Genomic DNA, 15,438 nt, shown 5'->3' with positions numbered 1-15,438 from the left:
ATGTCAACAAGTACCAGTCCATCTGGTCCAAAGGCATGTTGCCTGTCTTGTTCATGTGTAACTTTGGGATGGTCTTTAGGTTATTAAGAACTGTTAATCTACATAACAAAGAAACATTAAGAAAGTAAGTTCACAGCAAGTTTGTGAGAATGAGTAAACTGTAAAGGAAATCTTGAGATTATTGACAAGAATTTGTTAATAAACATTGATTTTGTGGTTTTTATACATTATCTTAAAACTGAAGATTTATATTGGGCATGATGGTGCACACCTGTAATCCCAGCACTCCTAACGCTGAGGCAGGAGGACTTTTGAGTTAAAGGCTAGTGAGATCCTAGCTCCAAAACCAAAACTCACATTTTCCTTTAATCCAAGACCTATACAAAGTGTAAAACAAGATGGAAGTTAATAAGAACTTAAATGTGAAAGTCCACATTTTTCCTAGGTACTGCGATTTGTGACAACCTCTGCTTGTTCCCAAAATGGATAAACACAAAGTAATACTCAGGCACGGTCCATCCATCCTTAAGGGTCCCAAGATCCTGGCAGAGGAAATGAAAAAGCAAAACCACTTTAATCCTGTGAATGTGCTTTTTGTTCACGTAGTTGTGTTGACATTTATGAGGAAAAGCAGTGGTAGGCCAGGACCCCGCGCGCGGCGCAGTTGACAGTCACGCACGCCCCATTCCCCGCCCGGCGCCCGCCCCCTCCGCGCGGCGCGCTACGCGTTTCCCCGTCACCTGGGCCGCGCGGGCCGCCGTCCGCGCGGGAGGCAGCATCCGGGGCGCGCCGGGAGCTCGCCCACACCAGACCTCGGCCCCGAGGCCCCCTGCGGGCCCTCCGCTGCCGTTCTGCCACCTCCGCGCCGCCTCCTCCAGAGGGCCAACCTTCCTCCTCCTGCTCTCTGGGCACCTCGGCCTCTGCAGACGGATCCTCCGCGTCATCGCTTTCGCTGGACTCCGCCTGGCGCCTGCGGAAAGTCCTTTTGGGTCTGTGAGCCATGGTTCAGGGCCGGCTCGCGCAGTCGCGTACTCTCGACTCTGGCATAGGCGCCCGCGTAGGTGCACTCGCCCTCCCGTACCGCGCTGCGCACGCGCTACCCCTGTGCCCCGCGCATGCGTGGAATGGTCCGCTGGTTCTGGTTGGAGAATTTGTTAGGTTCTCAGGGCGGAAGTTGGCGGGAGCAAAGCGTTTTCTTGTCGGTAGAGGTTGTAACAAGTGGCCTCTCGTCAGGGATGAGGTCTGCAAGCAAGTTTCTCATAGGTCCTCTTCGTGCAAACGCCGTGTAGGAAGGAAGGGACTATATTCCCAACTCTGGACTGGAACTGCTCCGTAGTTACTGATTCAAGACTAGAGGGCAATCAAAGCCGATAAGGTGGAGGAGGCAAAAGGAAAATAATATGAAAGAAGAAAGGAAAGAAAGTTATGTTGGGGAAGAGTACAAAAGGAGGAAGGAGAAAGGAAGTGAAAAGTAAAATTGGCTTGAAAATATAATGAAACCCAATTCTTTGTGCCACTAATAAATGAGACTACAAATAAAAATATTAACCTAAAAAAGGGACAAGGAGCTGAATTCCGGAGAAGGGATAAATGTGTTTGTGCCTGTATGCAGACCAGGTGTGTATATCAGACGAAATGCATAGCTAGAACTCTAGTGGAGCATTGTTTTGGGTGAGGAGATGAGAAAGCATTAAGTGGGAAAGATGTATGTGTTCATATTATGAATGTGTCCCGGTGAAGGCAAAACAGGAGAAAGCCAGCTTCTTTTATGTAGTTTTAGTTAGGGACAGTAGGTGCCACCCTGCCTTAGCAGGAATGGGATTTGTGTCTGAGCCAGTTTCATCCACAATGGCTACAGGGCCCCCTGCTGCCCCCACAGTCTAGTGCACTACCTAGGTGGGCTAGCCTTTGGGTCCACCCCTTCAATCTTCAAGCCACTCAGATTTTTAACTTACATTCCTGAGTCTGACCAAAAAGTCCATTTTTAAGTTTTGTATACTTTATGGTAGATAGAGAGAATGGGGCTTCCAGGCCCTTCAGCCACTGCATATGAACTCCAGAAGTATGTGCCTCCTTGTGAATTTATTAGTACCTTGTGAAATTATTAGTAATACAAAGAAGTGGCATAAGCCCTGAGGCAAGGTGGACCATCTTGCAACAAAAGAATTTTAATGATTCCCACCAACCCAAACATATCCCATTGTCTATAAGGAAAGTGGATTTTGTTGTTGTTTGAGGTAGGGTCTTGCTCTAGCCTGGCTAACCTGGAATTCACTATACAGTGTTAGGGTGGCCTTGAACTCACTGCAATGATCTTACCTCTGTCTTCCAAATCCTGGGATTAAATGTGTGTACCACAATGCCTACCTAGCTTTTCCTAACAAATGGGGCAGAAACTTGGGCAGATGTTTAGAGTGTGATCCCTCTTGCATACAGGAACCAATGGACAGTGACAACTTGTCCCTGGCTAACCCTGGATCCTGAGGTGTCCTTGATCTCTACCTTATTTCCCCTCTCATATTCACCATGGTAACTTGTGTGAGAATTGCAACTTCCCTGGGCAGGACTGAGAGACCAAGGCTGAGGCTACACTTCAGTGGTCTCTCAAAACTCCTAGGTGGCTGGAGGAAATCTCCAACTGCCCAGTTAAGTAATATGCCTGCCTAAAAGCTTTTCATCCTCCTTGGAGGAGGGGAGTAGAGTGAGGGTGACTGCACACCTGAAGATAAAAAGCGCAGGGAATTTTTCACTTGCTAGAAATCAATGATTATCTTTTTATTACTTACTTAGTTCCCTAGAGACCTGTTTATCCAGTCAGGATCCTCTCCTGGGAGGGAGGTCTTTCATAGGATTTAAACATTGTGGTTGGTCAAGTTTAGTCCCCAGCCTCTTCCTGAGACAGTCTCTAACCCTAACCAACCAGCTGGCCCTCTAGTTCAAACAAAGACAGCCCAGCCCATAAGGTCATAAATACTTTTGCAAGAAGACGGCAGACTCTGTCTCTGATCACTTGGGAACTTCCAACTATGAGTGAGTTTTTCCCTCAGCTGGGCCTGGGCTGTTTTGGCCCTTACTCTCCACATGGGTTCTTTATCCCTTCTATCTCCCCACATGGCAGGAGCTCCTTGAACTTCCTTTTCAATTTTCTATCCATGCTTTTTTCCCCAGGCCCTCATATAGGGTCTCTAGCCACATGGGTGCCTTTCCTTAGCTCTACTTCCCTCAGTAAATATAATAATTTAATAATTATCCTTCAGTTTTCTTTTTTTATTAAATTCTTTGACTACAATTAGAAAGGAACCTAGGGTTTGGGGTACAAGGACTGTTCTGGACTTTTATAACTCATTACATGCCTGACTTCTCAGCTTGAGCCATGGAAAGGCATTTGTCTTATCCACTGGATTATTCAGTACCAGACCATCTTTAGCCCAAGGAAATGGTGAGTCAGTCTCCATCTCTTTTCCCAAGATCCCTGGGAGAGACAAACTGGGCTCCCTTTTTTGTCCTCAGAAGACAATCCTGGGAGCCTCCAGAAACAATTGCTCAGATACTTCCACCTTCCATGGATTCTCAAATTCCCAAAACTTTATTGGCCTTCAGACTGGATGGTATCTATGGCCAATCCTAATAAACTCTTAGATCCAAAAACTATGTGTTTTGGTCCTCCATTGTAAAAGCAGGGATGAAGGTACCACAAAATTGAGCACCTTCCTGAGCTACATCACCTTCCCCCTTTTTCCTCTCCTGCCTTTTTCTGGGGCCTTTCTTTCTTTCTTTCTTTTTTTCTTTCTTTCTTTCTTTTTTTTTTCATCTCCATACTCTAATAAATCAGATGACTGGAACCAAGTCCTTCTGGACAGGGTCCAGGACCCCAGTTCTGTCTTCCTGATATATTTTCAGAGCTTATATTATATTCTTCCTGTTGCAGTCAGGTTCACATTTGTGGAAGAAATCAATAACCAAGAGATACCTCCACATTCCTGCCCTGGTCACCTTTGCAGAATGATGCCCTAAACTGGCCACCTCCATGGACCTTTGGTCAGACCTGGTCCATGGAACTTGGCTTCACCATTTCCCTCTCTCTTCATTGCTCACACCCCAGTCAGGTGCCCCTACTGCCTCCTTGGCACCTTGCTTCTTCCCCAGAAGGGAGCACAGGAGCACCTGTCAAACCTATAGGAAAATCTGTGTACCTCCACAACCTGCTTAGCTCAAGTACAGTGGGGTTATAGGGGAAAATGCTACTTTTCCTGAGCCCCACGGACCAGGCACAGCTGTGACTACAGGTTGAAGAAATTCTGGTACTCTAAACCAGCTCTTATATCAGCCATCAGCCCAGAGCTTCTGGTGCACTTGCAACTCCACAAACTGTACATCTGTGGTTATAACCCCATCCCACTCCAATATTGTTCAAGCCTACGAATGCCCTGAATATCCTACAAGAACAAATACTTGCTTCTTCCTTAACCAAAAGAAAAAGCCTTTTACCCTGAGATGTGTACAACTGCAATGCAAAATAAACAACAGTAAAAGTCAACACACTGTGAGATTTCCTCCAGGGCTGCCTAATCCTATAATGGAAGGCCCCAATGAAAACAAAACAAACAACAGAAATTTCATCCCAAAATTAAAGCACAATAAGCTAAGTGACCCTAACCAAGCAAATTGCTGAACTGGAACCAAATCATCAAAAAGCCAACAACTACATAAATGGAGTGCACACAGCCTTCATTACGGCTTAATTTGAGGAAAACCAGAGACCTCAAAAAAGAGATAAACAAATAGAAGTGAGTAAGCAAATAGAGGATTTCAACATCAAGCTGATTAAGCTTAATGAAGACATGTCAAATGCAAGAATGAATTCTAGGAAGTATCAAGAAAAATAAAATCTCTACCTGAAATTGAACCTCAAAAAGGAGATGGACACAATGCAGAAAACCACAACAGAAACTAAAATCAAATAGAGCTTTTAAAAGCCTCTCTAGAAGTCCTCATTAACACAGTCAAGTAGAGAACAGAACCTCTGAGCTAGAAGACAAGACAGAAAAATTTCATTAGGAATACAAAAAATTTAATAAAAACTATGTGAAGAGAATATGAGGGAACTTGGGATACCCTAAAATGAACAAACATCAAGATAATGGATATACCACAAAGGCAATCCCATCAGAGCTACCTCAGATTTTTCAATGGAAACCATGGAAGACAGAAGGGCTTGGAATAGAGCACTTCAAAACCTAAGAAACATGGCTTCTAACCCAAACTATTATACCCAGAAAAATATGGCCCATAATAGATGAAGAAAGGAAGGCTTGCTGTGACTAAAAAGCTCTTTGATTATATGTACACAAAGCTAAACTACAGAGAATACTTCAGGAAATATTCCACACAGAAGAATTGAACAACCAACCTCAATAGCCTACAAGAGGATGAACACTGTAACCAAAACTAGAGCAGGCATGGAAAAGTTGAAAGCATCAAGTCCCACAAACCCTCCAGCATGGCAGAGATTAAATCAAACCTCACAGCTATAGCTTTAAATTTTAATGTACCCAACTCATCCATAAAAAGACACAGGTTAACAGGGTATATCAGAAAAATGAATACTTAAATCTGCTGCCTTCAAGAAACCCACCTCACCAGTAATGATAGATACCTCTTTGGGGTGAAAGGATGAAAAATGATTTTTCAAGCAAATGGAAATAAGAAACAAGAGGTATGGCTATATGAATATTTGACAAAATAGACTTCAAACTGAAATTAATTAAAAAGGACAAAGAAAGCCACTTTTAACTCTCCAAGAAAATGAACAAACAAGAGGACATCACAGTCATGAATCTATATGAGCCAATCACAGGTGTACCACATTTTATAAAGTATGCCCTACTTGGCAACAAATAAGAAATATATCCCAATGCCATTATAGAAGGGGACTTTAGTACCCCACTATCATCAATAGATCATCCAAGCAGAAAATCAGCTGGGGAAATAATATATCTTAACAACACCATAGATCAATTAGATGTAAGAAACATTTACAGAACTCTCCACCCCAATTCTACAGAATGCACATTTTTTTCAGGAGTTCATGGACCTTTCTCCAAAATATATATTAGGGAATAAAACATGCCTCCATAAATTCAAAAAATTGACATAACTTCCAGCATCGTATTAGACTACAATGCTTTAAAGCTAGAAATTAACAAAAAGAAAAACAACAGAAATTGCACCTGCTCCTGGAGACCGAAGAACATGCTATAAAACAATGAATCAGTTGTGGAAGAAATCTAAAAGGAAATTGTAAGATTTCTTCAACTGTATGTTAATGAAAAACAACACACTAAAACTTATGGGGCACAATGAAGACAGTCCTAAGGGGAAAATTTATAGCATGAAATGCCTTCATAACAAAGACAGAGAGATCACAAATTTATAACAATCATCCACTGAAAGGCATTGGAAAAACAAGAACAATCTAACAATAAGTTCCAGACAGAACAGAATAGTTATGATCAGAGGACAAATTAATGAATTAAAAACTAAGAAAATAATTAAGCAAACTGATGAATGCTTTTTTTTTGAATAGAGAAGATTTGGTAACCTCAGGCTAATTTTATCAAATGACAAAAAAGAAGTCTTAATAAAAATACCAAAGCAAACCTTCCCCCCTTTGTTCACAACAGACACCAATGAAACTGGAAGAATTATCAAGACACATTTACCAAACCTTTACTCCACAAAATTAGATAACCTGGAAGAAAGGGATGAATTCCTACACATATACCACCCATCCAAACTAAGCCCAGATCAGATAAATCTTCTAAACAAATGCATTACATACATTGAAACTGGGATGTATGTAATGTCTGAGGTAAAGACAAACCTCCCCAAAAGGAAAAGTCCAGGACCTGATGCATTCTCAGCTGAATTCTACCAAACCTTCATCAAAGAAATAAAACCACTTTTTCTCAAGCTATTTCACATAATCAGAGAACCAGAAATGCTCCCCAACTCCTTCTAAGCAGCTAACATCACCCTAATACCAAAGCCAGACAGAAATACAACCAGAAAATAAAACTATAGATCTATATCCATGATGAACTTCAATAAAAAAAATCCTAAACAAATCCTTGCAAACCAAATTCAACAATCAACAGGTCTCAATCCAGGTATGCAGGGATGGTTCAACATGCAACAATCAATTAACATAACACACCTCATAAATAAACACAAGAACCACATGATCATTTCAATAGATGCAGAGAAGGCCTTGGACAAAATACAGCATCACTTCATAATCAAAACACTGGAGAGACTAGGCATGGATGGTTAATCACAGCATAATAAAGGCTATATACAAAGCATCTAAAGCCCATGTCATACTTAATGGGGCAACAGCCAACGATTTCCCATTAAGATTGGGAACAAGATGGGGATGCCAGCTGTCACCACTGTTCTTCAACAGAGTACTAGAAATCCTAGCCCAAGCCATAAGGAATGAGAAAGATATAAAAGTATTACAAATTGGAAAGGAAGAAGTTAAACTAGCCCTATTTTCAGATGACATGACCTATACATAAGCAACCCAAAAGACTACTGTAAAACTTCTAAAGGTGATTAATTCCTTTAACAAAGTGGCAGGCAACAAAATCAACACAGAAAAATAAGTAGCCTTTCTATATGCAAAAAATAAATCTTCACCAGCTATTACACTGACGGTGCCTAATATCTAGAATCTACAAAGAACTCAAAAAACTAAACAATAAAAAATCCACAGAAAAAATGGGCCAGAGAACTGAATAGGGAATTATCAATGAAAGAAATACAAATGGTTAATACTCACTTAACATGTTCAACATTCTTAACCATCAGGGAAATTTACCATCCTCCACTCAAGATGGAAATAATTTTTAAAAATCAAACAACAATAAATATTGATGAGGATATAAGGAAAGCGCAATACTTATTCACTGTAGGTGGGAGTGCAAACTTGTACAGTCCTTATGGAAATCAATAAGGTGATTCCTGAGAAAGATGAAAATATAGTTACCAACTGACCCAGTTATTTCTATTTTGGGCACCTACCCTAAAATTCCACTCCTCACTACAGAGATATTTGCTCAATATGTTTATAGCTGCCTAGTTCACAATAGGCAAAAATTGGAATAAACTCAGATGCCCATCATTTGATGAATGGATAGTAAAGATGTTGTACTTTTACACAATGAATTTTATATTGCCAATAAGGAAAAATGATACAATGAAATTTGTAGGAAAAATGGATGGACTTGGAACAGATCATACTATCTGCGGGGCTTCTTCCTGGTCAGGTAGTGCCGAGGGAAGGACCAGGCCTGCTGGTTCCTCCCTAGGGGTTGAGAAGGATGATGAGCGTTGGATGACCCAGACCTCTCCTGGCCACTGGAGAAAAACCACACTGAGTCGGGAGTCTTTTCGATGCAGGAACTCGCAGAAACAACTCGATTTATTACTCTGAGCAGTTGCCTATATCAAGTTGGGGAAGAAGGCAGGGATTTTAGGATGGGGAAAGAGGTAAGGGCCAATAGTAAACCTTAACTATTGAAATGGTAATTAGAATTAACACTCAGATGTGGCAGGCCAGAAGCCATTAGGTGTCTTGCTGAGTCCTAGCTGACCAGAGACAGGTCGCCAAACTTTAGCTAGGCTCAGGAAGTTGCACTAGGCCTCACGCCTGGGCCTTTCAGAGCCCAACAACTATCCAAAGTCATATAAGCACTAAATGACAAATGGCACATGTTTTCCATCATCTGTGGTTCCTAACCTGGAGCACCTTGAGTTGCAGGCGTACCTGACAGGCAACTCGAGGGTCAGATAATAGTGATGGGAGTTTTATGAAGAAGGGAAGTGGGAGGATGGAGCAGATACACACAAAATTAAATATAAAATGACTTCATTCCATACAAACCTTTCTCTTGGATAGTAGATTAAATAATATAACCCTAAAGAGATGCAAGAGATGAAGGGTAAGAAGGACCCTAAAGAGGATGAAATGAAGCCTAACCCTAAAACACTTGGCTCTGACTTGTAACTCCCAGTACCAAAAATCTGTTACACCACACTGAGCTGTTGATATGAGGACCCTAAAACATGACAGGCTTCTGTCAAAGCATTTGATTGTCCTCTTTAGGTAAAACACCCTATTGCTAAATATACCATATGCTGCCAACACAGAAAGAACAAGCTGGAATCAGGAAGGAAGTCAGTTTCCAGATGGTCTGCCCATATAGTGCTAGAAAGCACAACATAGCCAACAAACTTGTGTGTTAACAGGGGACACTGCTATACAAAAGCAACCAACCTGACAAGATGTACAAGCCTGTGCAATAGTGCCACCCAGCCTAGGTGGTTAATCAATGGCTCTTTGATTGGCCAAAAGATCAACTCAGTGGAAAAGAACCCATAGTTGGAACTGTGAACTGAGTCAGAATCCTACAAATACCAAGATCATGGACTCCAATGAAAACCTCCCACTAGTCTTTAGCCAAAAGAAAGGCTACATCCATTAAAATCTCTCTTAATTAACAATGCTTATCCCATTGAACCCATTCTGACTTAATTCTCTTTTGGAGAATATATTTTATTTTTCAGAAGGAAGTGAGAACTGAGGGGGATAAACCACCCTTTGCACATCAGCCAGGGCCCAGATGAAACCACAGAGGAATCGGCAAGATGAGCAAAAGTGCTACTTCAATGGCAAGCCTGTTGACCAGTGACAATGTCCTGGAGACAGACACTGAGGATACTCAAAATGCACCAAAGTAGAAATCCAGAACCTGCTGAGAGTACAGCAGTAAAGTAGACCTAAAACATACCCACCACAGCTTAGGAAATTCGTGGAATGGCGGCTGAAAGATTGTAAAGGCCACAGAGTTGAAGATAATGTCCCAAGGCATTGTCTCCCTCTGTTATGATGACTGGCTGATGCTTTTACATCTCATAACCCACAGACCCAGGGGAATACCAGCAATCCCACTGAGGAGGGCTCCAGATGTAGTGTTGGCAGGGAGGAGGGAAATGATGGTACTAACACATAATGTGTCCATACAATATTTATACTTAATAAAAAATGGCATATTCGAATTCCCAATTTTTAAAGATCTTATGGACAATTTCAAAAACAAGAATGGAGAGTGTGAGTTAATCCTTAGGTGCCTGGGGATTGTGTTCTATAATTTCTCAACTCTGCAGAACTAAGAACTTTTTTGTAACATTCTGTGTACAGCAAGGAGGAACCATCCATTACAGCAAACACTGGTACACATGGCCACCAGCATTATGCATTCCCCTGGATGCCTCTGGATTGTACAGTGCCAACCATTCTCACCTCTTTTAAACTGCAGAAAATTGAAGCTTACATTAAATTAGCCTTTTGGCGCCTGAAATTCTACTCATCCTTCACTTCAGTAGAAGGGCAAATCTGATTTAGCCACAGTGCAAGTTACTAGGAGATAGTGGTAATTACAGAATGTCTGTCCCATGATCACTGCTGTCAAACAGAAATAAAGAATACTTCTTTTTTTTTAAATTTTTTATTTATTTATTTGAGAGCGACAGACACAGAGAGAAAGACAGATAGAGGGGGAGAGAGAATGGGCGTGCCAGGGCTTCCAGCCTCTGCAAATGAACTCTAGATGCGTGTGCCCCCTTGTGCATCTGGCTAACGTGGGACCTGGGGAACCGAGCCTCGAACCGGGGTCCTTAGTCTTCACAGGCAAGCGCTTAACCCCTAAGCCATCTCTCCAGCCCAAGAATACTTCTTTAACAAACAAACAAAAAAAGCAGGAATGGTTGATGCCCCATATTCAGACATTCTCCTACCTCTAATTTCTTCCCTTACTGTTAGTTTTTCTTTCCCGCCCAGGTACTCCTCCTGGATAAACAAACATTTCTTCATCCCATTAAACCTCACTTCTCTCCCTCTTTCCTCTTAATCTCTGCCATAAAGAGTTACAGCTGGGGCTGGAGAGATTGCTTAGTGGTTAAAGCACTTGCCTGCAAAGCCAAAGGACCTCAATTTGATTCCTCAGTTACCACATAAGCCAGATGCACAAGGTGGCGCATGCATCTGGAGTTCGTTTGCAGTGGCTGGAAGCCCTGGTGCGCACATTCTCCCTCTCTCCCTCTCTCTCTCTCCCCCCCCCCCTCTCTCCCTGTGTGTGTGTGTGTGTGTGTGTGTGTGTGTGTGTGTGTGTGTGTCCCTTTCTCTCTCTGCCTCTTTCTCTCTCTCAAATAAATAAATGTTTAAAAATTTGGACTTAAAAAAAAGAGAGCTGGCTGTTTCTGGAACACCCAAAGCTGGCCACCATTGCCCAAGGAGTTTTAGATAAGGTATCACCCAACCAATCCATTTCCTAGAGTGTGACTGGGACTTTGATTTCATAGACCCCAAAGATCCTCATATCTTCTTCTGAGTATGGGAGACTCATATCTTCTGGTGTTGTCCAGAAGTTACATTAAGCATCATCCAATCAATCAATTCCCTAGAGAATGGCCAGAACTTCAATTTCATAGACCCCAAGGGTCCTTCTATTATCTCCTGACTGTGGGAGACTCGCATCTTCTTGTACTGACCAGAACATACACCCATATCCCCAAACGGCCAGGCCAATAGGAAATGTCTTTCAGACAACCTTTGTCTTACAGACAAAGTTAGTTTCAGCCTCTACATAAAACTCCCAAATGGGCACTACTTCCTATTCCTTTCTTTTGCCCTTCCTTCCATCACTCCCTATCCACCTCTACTGCTACCACTACAGCTATGGCTTCTGATCCCTACCCTCACCCCTTCTCTTCCATGGAGCCTGCAGGACTGGGAATCTTTGCACCCTCACTATGCTACAGCTGTTTCTCTCTGCTCCTCCTCTGCCTCAGCTCTTAAGGATATCTCTTCCCACACTCATGTCATTCTACCTTTATCCCTAACATTTGGTACTGCATGGTAAGATAGAAACTCTGTTCTCCACTGAGGTCTTTCATTTACCAGTCATAGACAGTGGCCACACAAATGTTCTTTGAGTCACCAGATACAGATAATAAGACCTGCCCATCAACTCCATGCCTTTCCCAAAGGCAAAAAGACCATTCCCACATGTTAGACCTCTCAAGGAAAAAAAGGTGTCAGTTTTAAGTTTAAACTGCAAGTAGCTATTGCTCTATCTTTAAGATTTATTATCCATATTGCTGATACGGAAATATTGGCTCACAAATGAGTACTCGCATAAATTTAACAAACACCAAATTAACTTAAATCCTCATCAATTTTTAAGTATAACTAAAATGTTAAGAAAAAGATGTCTCTTTCTAATCATGTTCTTTGTCATGTCTAACACTGGCTAAAATGTCATGTGTTTTATGCTTCATGTAGCTTGCCTTTATGTGTAACTGAATTATGCTGTTTATGGTTGTTAGGTGTTCTGATTTTCATAAATATACTTTGAGATTATATTAAATTGCTAAAAACAGGGTTATAATATATTTAAAATAATGTACTTCTGTACTTTATCCTTACTTATGCTTACTACAACAATAGGCATATTAATATACCAAAGTTTAATTCTGCCCCTAACATTATAAACATCCCTTCTGGATGTTTATTATGACTTACATCATTAGAGACATGATTAACTTGTGTTTACTGACAAATTACAAAAATATTGGTATATTTTGCCTAAATTTGTAACTGTTAAGATACAATATACATGCTTTCTGTTGAGCCAAAGCTTCCTTGGTTTTAAGGTTAATTTCTAAATGTTTATAATGATAAAATGCAGAAAGAGACCATTAAAATTACAATTATAGGGGCTGGAGATATGGCTTAGTGGTTAATGCACTTTCCTTCAAAGCCAAAGGACCCAGGTTCTATTCTCCAGGTCCCACATAAGCCCAGATGCATGAAGTGATGCATGTGTCTGGAGTTTGTTTGCAGTGGCTGGAGGCCCTGGTGCACCAATTATTGCTCTTTCTTTCTCTCTGCTGTATTTCTTTCTTGCATATAAATAAAAATATTGCTGAAACACTTTTTTTGTGTGTGTCTTTTTTTGTGTTTTCTTTTGAGGTAGAGTCTTGCTCTAGCCTAGGCTGACCTGAAATTCACTATGTAGTCTCCAGTGGTCTTGAATTCAAGGCAATCCTCCTACCTCTGCCTCCTGAGTGCTGCACATCACCCCTGGCTGCTGATTTTTTTTCCCAATGTCATGAGTTAATGTTTTACTTGCCTCTCCATATGTTTTTACTTCCAGAATCATCTCTTGTGGCAAGACTGAATCTATGCTTCTGCTACGGTCCCAATAGGCCACACATCCACCTCAACCCCCGTGATCAGAACTATGTGACCAGAACCAGCTCCTGTAACCTTCCTACCTTGGCTTTCTATACAATGACAGAGTTGGGAATGTTGAGTTCAAGGTCACCCTGAGACTACATAGTGAATTTCAGGTCAGCCTGAACTAGAGTGAGACCCTACTTCAAAAAGCAAAAACAAAAACAAAAACAAAAACAAACAAACAAGCAACAACAACAAAAAAATCCAGGTGTGGTGGCGCACACCTTTAACCCAGCACTCGGGAAGTGGAAGTAGGAGGATTGTCATGAGTTCAAGGCCATCTTGAGTCTGCAGAGTAAATTCCAAGTCAGCCTGGGCTAGAGTAAGACCCTACCTCAAAAAACAAAAACAAAAACAAACAAACAAAAAACTAAAATAAGCAAGGGTTAAAAAATTACAAAGTGTGTTTTTTCAGTTAAAATAGATTAACATAAAAAGTTGTTTCTGTGTATTTCTCTTACCTTAATTGTTTTTTATCATTCAAACTTAACTCTGTCATAAATTGGTAATTTTATTGTTTCATGTCAAGGTTAAAATTGAGGTATATATAGGTCTCTTACTATGTTAAGCTTTGACTACTGGAAAAACGAAACCAAGATATTTTAAGTGGTTTTACCTGTTTGTTTAAGCTTAATCTAAGTGTGACATAAAAGTCAAATATGTAAGATTGCTGTTAATGACCTTCTAGACTTTTACAGTTCCATCAATTCACCTCAGAGGGTCCTATAGCATACAAACTCCATCTATCTGGGTCCCATTTGATTGTTCTTCAAGGCCTAAAAGTCAACAGAAATAGAGTTCTCCCCTAAATTTTTTTCTCTCCATCCAACTTCAGCTTGAAGAAGTCAGATTCCTACCCAGCATCCATCTCCCAAAACGTCTTTGGGGCTCTCTCCACTGACATTAGAATTAGAGGTCATTAAAATACAGACCCAATTTTCTTTGTACCTGATAACATTAAAAGGGAAAAAGCCACTGTCATCTGACCAGAGGTCGGGTCCTGCATAGGGATACAGAATATATAATGTGTGCTGAAAAATTAAAAGAGTTATTAAATTTCTGAGTGAGGTATACTTGAAAGTTAAACAAAAAGGTAATGGATATATATTGTTAAAGTTCTAAGGTCAAAATTCCAGGTTTTTAAAAATATAGCTCTACTTTTAAAATGTTTACAAAGTGTCTAATTCTGCTACAACAATAGATCCCATAGATATTTATCTACTAACATTCACAAAATGGGTTACAAGAAAGAATTTTGTGTTAAATGAGATACTTAATATCCACATGCTAAGTTATATGTCTTTATCTGATAAAAGCTTTTATTTTATTTGATAGAACATCTATTTACAATAATAAATTTCTTAAATATTTTTCTCTTCTATGGTTTCCCATTAGGCAAATTTCTGTTTGCTAAAACTTATTAAAACAGATAAAAATGGGGCCTAATTACATAAAGTTTCATTGTGACTGTAAATAAATAAACTTCAAAATTAGCTAATTTCATAATATCTATCACACTCAAATTTAAAACTGTACTACTTCTCAAATATTAGGTTCAAAGCTAGTTTCTTATGCTTTGTACTTCTAACTAACTTAAATCAAACCTTATTTCCAGAAATTTCATTTAAATCCATTTCCTGACTTCTACAGACAATATTCCTTGTTTCCTTACCTTAATCTATGTTATTTGCAACTTTGGATATAATGCTCATGTGTTGCCTATAAATGTCATGTTATATACAGGAGAATGGCCAGATCATAATGGCTAGTAGATTTAATATGATAGAGGGGTTTAATCTGTCATGTGCAAAGTGATGTGTGGCAAATGAAGAACTAAAACCTAATGCTCCCAGAAACCACACCTGTGTGAGTAGAACTTCAATGATGGAGTTCAGCAGTTGTGAAGAAATAAATGTGACCAGTCCAGAGCCAAAATAATATGGGGCTATGTTAGCCTTTCAAAACAGCCAGTATATTATCCTTTTCCATATAGGACCAGCTGAGACACTTGTTCTAGGTTATAGTTCTTATAGACATATTCCTATTAAATTAGACCTACAAAGACCTTGCTTATT

General features: G+C 40.4%; 1 protein-coding gene across 6 annotated transcripts in view; it reads right to left on the bottom strand.

The window, feature by feature from the left end:
* Gcfc2 (GC-rich sequence DNA-binding factor 2) overlaps positions 1-1,084 on the bottom strand; it is a 54,546-nt gene extending 53,462 nt beyond the window's left edge. For all 6 annotated transcript variants that reach the window (XM_045153408.1, XM_004660585.2, XM_045153409.1 and 3 more), the window contains exon 1: positions 741-1,084. In XM_045153408.1, coding sequence (XP_045009343.1) covers positions 741-1,002 — 262 coding nt within the window. In that variant the 5' untranslated portion in view covers positions 1,003-1,084. The remainder of the gene's footprint in view (positions 1-740) is intronic.
* Between the last annotated feature and the right edge of the window lie 14,354 nt (positions 1,085-15,438).

This window comes from Jaculus jaculus, chromosome 6 (genome assembly GCF_020740685.1).
Source record: "Jaculus jaculus isolate mJacJac1 chromosome 6, mJacJac1.mat.Y.cur, whole genome shotgun sequence".
NCBI lineage: Eukaryota > Metazoa > Chordata > Mammalia > Rodentia > Dipodidae > Jaculus > Jaculus jaculus.
The sequence above is the reverse complement of the archived record's forward strand: the minus strand, read 5'-3'. Positions and strand labels throughout refer to the sequence as shown.